Here is an 8,072-nt window from a genome sequence, read left to right on the forward strand (position 1 = left end):
TTTGTCTCTTTATTGGCCATCAGTGTGACTTCTGCAAGTGTGCTCCAGACTCTTCTTCTGCAGGGCTCCTCTTCTGTCCTGGCACGCTACATCCAGCTCCTGTTCTTCTCTCTTGTTTTCCCTAGTCTGTTATCTCATGGAGATGTTTTTTTCTTGGTCTCATATGCTTTCTGGAACCTTCTTAATTCTGTGTTAGACAAGATAAAGATAATCAGAGCAGAGCCCGGTACCCTGAGGAGCAGCTTCCCTCTCATCACATGATAGATTTGTTTGCATTGTGCTGGAGCACGTCTGCAGTTCTGATGGCTGTTTTGTCCTGAGCAAGGCTTTTGTTAGATAGCTGACAGCTATGCCCTGGATGTTTCTTGCAGTGGCTGTACTCGTTTAGAAAGTAGTGGTACGGTGCGGAGTTGTGTGTTTACCGGAAGAAAAGATTTTTTTTTATGTGGGGGAGTGGGGAAGCTACTGAGAAAAATGTTAAGCCCTGCTAACTCGGCTGAAGCTGTAGGGATGGTGGCCCCAGCAGAGCTCCTGGCATTGCTAGCAGCAGTCAAGATTGTGCTTTATTAGACTGATTCTGCGGCTGCCATGTTTAGTTCAGGTCTGTCACTTCCCTCCACTTACATTCCTGTCCCATATCCCTGCTTGTGTGTTACAGCTGCCGTCTCCTGGTATGACGAGTTCCAGAGGCTCTACGACACAATCCCTTGTGTGGAAGTGCAGGCCCTGAAGGAGCACAATGACCAGGTTTTGCACCTCAGCTTCTCCCACTCTGGCTGTTTGTTTGCATCGTGCTCCAAAGACTGTACTGTCAAGGTAAAGTGGCAGCCTCCCCTGCACAACCCTTCCAGCCTTGATTTAGTGGGGCTTAGCTGTGAGAGCAGCCTTTAGGAAGTCCGTGGAGAGGAGAGGTTTGACCAGGTGTCCCTGGACTTAGGCCGATTCCAGCAGATGCTGAGTTGTTCTCAAAGCCGCAGAACTAATGACTCTTGCAAATTTAGCTTTGAGGACTGTGGATTCCAGGTCCAGCCTGCATGAAGGTGGCCGAGGTGCCTTCCTGTCTCTGGCTGCTTTCTAGGTGCAAATCAGTCCTGTTGTGCTGTGGGTCTAACAAAGACTGTGGAGATAATGATCCACTGCAGAAGTTGTCTTACATGAGTGGTTGTCTTGGGAGAAATCTCTCTGAACATGCTGAAAAGTCCAGCTGTGACAGTACCATTCACTGCCTGAACACCTTCTCCGCTGGCTGATGGAGAAGCAGTCCTGCATTTAGCTGCTCTCGGAAGCTGTTGGCCGTCTTCTGTCAGAGGAATTGACAGGGGAATCGGGACTGGGAGGCAGTTAAATAGGGTCTTCAATATTTTTTTTTTTTTTCTTGTCCTGGTGAGTGCTGGCAGCACAGATAAAGTGGACCCGCTCTCAGGCTTCTCAACAGCTTCCTGACTGTTTGTCCATCTGTCTGTAGATCTGGAGCAATGAGTTGGACATCTCCCTGCAGCACAGCTCCAACATGAGACCATACAACTGGAGCTATACACAGTTCTCCCAGTTCAACTCCGATGACTCTCTCCTTTTGGTGTCAGGTGTCTTTGTGGGGCCTCACAACTCCTCGTCGGGAGAGATTGCCGTAATCAGCATGGGTAAATACCACCCTTGCCTTCACTGGGGCTTCCTGGGAGGTCTGAAATGGTGGGTGCTGGGGTTCCCTTCCTCTTCGGGTGTGCAGTGGCCTTGACCTGTGCTTGTCCTGCCTTCCACCATCTGTGCAAAGGGATCCCAATTGCAGTTTCATAGGGTAAACCTTCCGGATAGCCTTAACTCTGCTCTGGTCACGATGTCATCACCTAAAGGCAGTGTGGCATGTATTTATTCTTGTTTAACTTCTGTTCTAAGTGACAGTCTGGGCAAGGTGAGAGTTATCCGTGTTACCTGTTGTCTTGAAGCCACCACTTCTGACTCAGGTGGTGCTAGTCCCACCCTAAGGTTTCATATGGCTTTCTGAGGTGCATTCGTCTGGGTCTGTTTCACCTCTTCTGCTGCAGTTCTGTGAAACTCGCTAATCCCAACTGCATTATCTCTTGCTATCTCAGTGCTACAGTCCCACTGTGCCAAAAATCAAGGAGTGCTGCTAAATGCACAGCTGTCTTGCTCAGAAAGGCCCTGAGCCCCAGGGGCGGGAGTGAAGAAGTTCTGTACGTGTTTGACTTGTTCTTGTCCTTGGGGTGTCTGCTTTGGGCCACGCTCGGAGAAGGGCTGTGAGGTTAGATTACTCTCTGGTCTGGCTCCATCTGGCTGCCCTTTTATTTTGGTTTCCCTTGTGCATGCTCTCCCCACACATCTCTGTAGAAGAGAGAAATAATCTATCTGCATAGTAGTGACTGGAAGCCGGATGGTGGTCGGTCAGTGTCCGCTCAGCTTGCAGTGGAGGTGCTGCATCAGTGTCTCTCCTGCGGAGACTTGAGTCCATTTCCCCATGTCTTCTGCCATGGTTTCTCCAGAGTCCTTGCTGGGAGCCATCACCTCACGTTTGTGTTTCTCCTCACGTTCGTGTTTCTCCTCCCTTCCAGAGAACTTCACGCTGCTTTCCAGGGTGAGGAATAAACCCTATGATGTGTTTGGCTGCTGGCTGAATGAAACCAACTTGATATCTGGCAATCTGCATCGGATTGGGCGTATAACCTCCTGTTCTGTGCTGTGGCTGAACAACGCTTTCCAGGTGAGGTGCCTTTGTTCCAGCTCCACAGGCAGTGTAGCTTCCTGCTGGCTCCTGGGGGAGGAAAAGCTGCGGAGGAGGTGTGAGTGGGGAATAATGGCCCAGTCCTCCTGTCCTCCCTGTTTGTCTCCTCTGACTTGCCCTCAGGATCTTGAGCTTGAGGCAACCCTTGCGTAAGGCTTCTCCACACTAGTGTTGTGGCAGCCATTGCCATATTCCAACTCTACCCTCAGCTTCCATTAGCTCTTGTCCCATTAATTGGAATGAGGACTTGACTGCCGTGCCCTAGAGCATGCGTTGCTCAACAGGAGAGTGGTTGAACCGCAGCAGGGTTGCTGAGGTCCTTGATAGTATGAAGCTGGGCATGGGATGGCTGTAGTCTGGCATGTATCTGAGCAGTGGCCATTCTCCCACTTGGCAGCTTAATGCATTGTTCCTGGGAGCCGGAGGCAGCTGAGAGGCTGAGCTCAGCCCTGCCTGTCCTTGCTGGCATTTCTGTGGGCCACGTGCTGCCTCTTATGCTGTGGTGAGACCTGGAGATCAGAGTGTGCTGGCCTTAGACTGTTTGTTTGCTGCTTGTTCACTCTCTGGCACTTGTACTGCTTCGACGTGTTCCTCTTCCATGTTTTGCCCCTGTCTCAACGTCACAGCTGCACATCCTGGCGTTTTTGTGTTTTTTACATGAACGATTGATGCTTGCCTCAGGTGAAATCCTCTTGTAGCAGAGACCCTTCTCATAACCGCATCTCTGTGCTGCGCTGACACTACGGCGTTAACTCTTCTATCTCCAAGAGGCGAGGAAGGACCTTGCCCACTTTGACAGGGGATGTTGAAGTGCGGCCGCAGACTGCCAGAGCAGTTAGGCAGGAAGAGACCTGCTGCTTGTGTCTGGGAGCAGATAACCAGGCTGGTCCTGCTGAGGGGTACAGGCAAACTTCAGGAACATGGAGGTCCTCTGCTGCTGCTGCTTGTAGGCCAGAGGGAGAGGCCTGTTCCTGAAATTCTTGTAAAGCTCCGAGCAGCGCCAGCTAATGACCTCAGGCCAGGGGGTGGTGGCAAGGCTGCCCGGCCTCTGTGTTTCCAGCTCTGCAGTCATCTGCCCACAGGAGCTTTTTGTCTCAGTGTGCCCACCTCCAAGATAGGAAGGAGTGCAACAAAGCTGGCCAGCCTCTTGGGCCGGTTCTGATGGTTAGTGTTCCATATGGCAGTGTGAAGAGGGGTCGGTGCGTGGCTGGTGTCTGCTGTGGGGGCTCAAGGTCTGGGCAGGTGGCTCTTGGTTTGAGCTGTAGGAGTGAAGTGAGATGGTTCTTGCTTACTTCTCCCTTCTGCTTGCAGGGCATAGAGTCTGAAAATGTGAATGTAGTAAAGAGACTGTTCAAAATCCAGAACCTGAATGCCAGCACTATCCGGACCGTGATGGTGGCTGACTGCAGCCGGTATGATTCCCCAGACCTGCTCCTGGACTACGAGGAGCAGCTAGCTGCTTCCTCCACCACCACCTGCCCAGTCTTTGATCTTGGCAGTGACAGCGAGGAAGAGGAGGCCAAGCCCAAGCAGACTCCGGAGCCAGCAGTACAGGAATTGCCGGATGATGGGGGTGTGAGAGCGGAGGACGGGCTGCAGCAGCTCTTTGATGATATCATGGAGGGCCGTGTGAGGCCTGCCATGACCGAGACAGAGTTGGAGACGAAGGTGGCTGAGCTGTTTGTACGCAACAGAACTAAACCGCCTGAGCTGAACCTGCTCTCCACGGACAGCAACAGCAAGACAAAATACTTAATCTTCACCACAGGATGCCTCACCTACTCCCCGCACCAGATAGGTAAGGCTGTGGTCTGAGTCCAGGGCACACCAGCCTCCCTGGGGCTGTGGGCTGCAGCTATACGCTCTGAATTTGAATCTGGAAGAGACCTGTTTTATTTGCTGCCTGTTTGTGGTGAGTGAGTTGCAGTTTTGCTCAGGCTGCTGGATTCTTGATATGGGAGGCTTTTGAGATGCCCTGGTCACCGAAGGGGGTTCCACCCTGCACACACTTGCCTGGGGGTTGTTTTGTTCCTACCAGGCTTGACACATGGCCAAACAAGAAAGTGGTAACGAGGGCTGAACGGAAGATCAAGAAGGAACTCCTGACTTAAGAACATCAGCCATGAGTTGCACACAAGCGGGTGGAGGTGAAGGGCAGCGATTGCCCTGATAGGAGCGTGTGGAAGGGCCTCAGTCCTGTTGTCTTCTGGGGCTGGAGAGGGCATCAGGGCAAGACTAGTTTGAGCAGCTTGGAGTTCACGTATGTGTTGCTTGTACAGTGCTCCTCAGCTTGGGGAGACAGAGCCCTGCCTGCCCCTGTGCCTCGCCTGCCTCCCCCACTGCCCGGTGTGTGATCAACCTGTATCAGGCCTTTCAGCCTCAGCGAGACACTTGGGCACCTCTGTTTTGGTACTGAAGAGGCTTCATGGTGTGTTATTAGCTGCCCCAGCAGGTGCTTCTATGGTAAGCTGATCCCAGGCAGCTTACTGGCACTCAGCCTCCTTGCTCAGTTGGGTACAAGGGGCTGTAGTTTCAGCCCAAGCCAGGCAATGGTGCTGCCCGTGACCTTTTTCTGGATTCTCACTTCCCTTGCTCATCCAGGGCTCTCTTGTTGAGGCACTGGGATTAGCAGAGTCTGAATTTATAGGAAATCAGTGCAGTGATGAGCAGAAGCAGGTAGTCTGGCTGCTGCTTCAAAAGCCCCTAAAGCTAGCAGAGAAGTTCAGTGGAAAGGACCAGACAGATCAGTAGAAATGTGGGGAGGGAAGGAGAGCTGCTTCCAGGCAAGAAGACTTCTGTAAAGCCAGACAGTTTCAGTTCCTTTTGCTGCTTGCGTAATTACAGCCTCGCTTTCCTGCTGCAGGCTCTTCTAACCTTCCTGTTACTTGGTCCTGCACCAGTACAGCCCAATAAGGCAGGGAAAGGCAGTTTCCAAAGCTGTAGGCATGTTGGAGGAGAGTCACTTGGTCTTTGCCCACTTAAGTTAGGAATGCAACCTGGACTGAGTGTAGCTCTGCTCTGCTGCTGTCTGTGGCCGGGTCTGCAGACAGACGTGGTGGACCTTGGCCCGCCTCTGGACGCGTGGCGGGGGGTCTGCCCTGACTCAGCCCTGTAAGCAGCCCTGTGTCTTGATCCGCTGGGCTGAGCAAACGCTGCCTCGCAGGCTGGGGCCTGCAGCGAGCAAAGGCAAAGCGTGGCACAGAGGCGGCGCCTGCCTTTGGACTCCGCCGACTTCCAGCACAGCCTCCCAGGGCCGTGGGTGCCTTTGAACTCCAGTGACTCGCTGGCCGGCAGCCAGCACTGGCTGTTCGGAGGGATGAACCCTGGCTCGGCTCCTCTCCCAGCCATGAGTCACTGCAAAGTGTTATGCTTGCCCATCGGTTTGTGTGTCGAACCAGCCTTTGTGCATCTGCTGTCTGCCCCCAAGGAACTGGTACTTGAAAGAGATCGCTGTTGTGCTCATCTCTCGCCAAGCTGCTGGGCTGGAGCTGCTGGTGGGAGCCGCACTCCCGGCTGCTGGGCATCGGCACTATCTTGCCTGATCTGCAGCACGCAAGCACTTCTGCAGGAGTTTCCTTTGAGCTCTTGTCTCCCTTGTGCTGGTGGCAGGCTTGAGTCATGGGCAAAGCTGCCTGTTCCACTGGCTTGTGTGTGCGGGGGCCATGTAGCTGAGTTTGGAACTGGGAGCGTAGTGCTGTGGAAATGAGGATGAAGATGCTGGCGAGCAATGCCAGTTCAGTAGAAGAGTGAAGGTCCTGTCCTGAAGGTCCTGAGCTGCCCAGGTTCAGATGCAGTGATGTTGTGAAGGGTCTTAGACTTGAGGTGCAGTGTGGTGTCACCCCTACCTTGTTGGTCTGTGAGAGAGGGCTAAAATCAAGGGTGTTCGGCAGCGATTCGCTCAGAGGGGTGATGGGACGGGCTGTCTTCTGGCTCCCTTTGGACCCGCTGAGGATTAAGCCCATGTGTGCCCAAGAGCTGCTGAGGCTCATAGGAGTCCTCCAGGAAGCTGTTGTGGATGTTTTGTGTTTTGGACCTCTGTCTAGAGCTGGAAGGGGACAGGGCTTTACCCATAGCGCGTGTCTCCCTTAGGAAGTTCAAAAGCTGTAAAGCACTTGAGCCCAGTTCGGGTTTAAACCCCTGTTCTTGGAGCTTTCTGGGGCTGACCCCAACCTACGCTTGACAGTGGTGGGGGAAAACCCTGCCACAGCCAAGCCCAGCCCGCAGCGTGCTCTGAAGCACAAGGAAGCTGTGCTGGCCCAAGAGACACTCTGGTTTTTCTCCTAAATGAATCCTTGGGCTGGGCCCGTTTCCTGCAATCTCCAGCCTGGAGAAGACCCAGCAGATGCAAACAAGGTGTGGCTGCACCAGCTGGGCGCTCGGCACCTCCCTGGCTGGGATTGAATGCGCCAGCATGTCACTTACGGGCAGCGTCCTGGCCAAAAGCACCACTTGAGGGAGCTTGAAGGAGCCTGGCAGGGACAGCAGCCCTGTCCTGGTCCTCAGCCAGCGAGCCAGTTCTCCTTTCTTAGCAGTACTAAGGGAAGCCCCTTCTGGAAGCCTGGGGAACTTCCACCAGCCCCGCTGTCTGCTGGCAGCAGCCTGCAGAACCGCCTGATTCTGCTTTCTCTCCCCAAGGGATTAAAAGGATCCTGCCCCATCAGATGACGACTGCTGGGCCGGTGCTTGGGGAAGAGAGGCGCTCGGATGAGTTCTTTGACTCACTGGATCACGTCATCGACATTCACGGGCACATCATTGGCATGGGCCTCTCCCCTGACCACAGGTGAGCATGGTGGGGCAGCAGTGCTGGTTTCAGGCACTGCAGGGGGTGGGTGACAGCTGCTCAGGGGCTTTGTGGGGTGAACAGGAGAAGAAATGACTGTAGTGGATGGAGCGGGGTGCCTGCACAGGCTGCTCTGCTCTTTCACATCAGTGCTGATGTCATGTGTTACCACCTGAGCATCTCCCCAGATCTCAGCATGAATGCTTTCCTCCCTCTGCACTGCTGAGGGATAGGGTCAGGCAAGGAGCCTTGTAAGAGTGAAGGAGCTGCCCACACCAGTGTGTCTTGTTCCCGAGGCAGATCAATACACCACCATCCTTGAAGTTGGTTTTAATGGGATTAAAGAGACTTGACCTAGCCCCTAGGGCCCACCTTCCCAATTGTGGTGGCCCTTTCCTTTCCAAACATGTCAAGAAGTGTTTCAGCAACGTGTTCCCATGTTTCAGCCTGGATTTTAGTGAGCTGAGCTGCCAGCTTGCTAAGGACCAGAGAAACTGCTTGGTCCCTGCTCTGCCTGACTGCACTGCGCATTTACAGCTGGGACTCTGTGAG

At 53.6% G+C, this 8,072-nt stretch overlaps 1 protein-coding gene across 1 annotated transcript in view; it reads left to right on the forward strand.

Annotated features, from left to right (window-relative positions):
- Nucleotides 1-658: 658 nt before the first annotated feature.
- Nucleotides 659-8,072, forward strand: part of FBXW5 (F-box and WD repeat domain containing 5) — a gene marked incomplete at its 5' end in the record, with an annotated part of 8,844 nt that continues 1,430 nt past the window's right edge. Inside the window, 5 exons of the mRNA XM_009587104.1 lie at nt 659-816; nt 1,466-1,640; nt 2,568-2,716; nt 4,049-4,535; nt 7,373-7,520. Of these exons, the coding sequence (XP_009585399.1) occupies nt 659-816; nt 1,466-1,640; nt 2,568-2,716; nt 4,049-4,535; nt 7,373-7,520 (1,117 nt within the window). The remainder of the gene's footprint in view (nt 817-1,465; nt 1,641-2,567; nt 2,717-4,048; nt 4,536-7,372; nt 7,521-8,072) is intronic.

This window comes from Fulmarus glacialis, unplaced genomic scaffold (assembly GCF_000690835.1).
Source record: "Fulmarus glacialis isolate BGI_N327 unplaced genomic scaffold, ASM69083v1 scaffold25071, whole genome shotgun sequence".
Taxonomy (NCBI): domain Eukaryota; kingdom Metazoa; phylum Chordata; class Aves; order Procellariiformes; family Procellariidae; genus Fulmarus; species Fulmarus glacialis.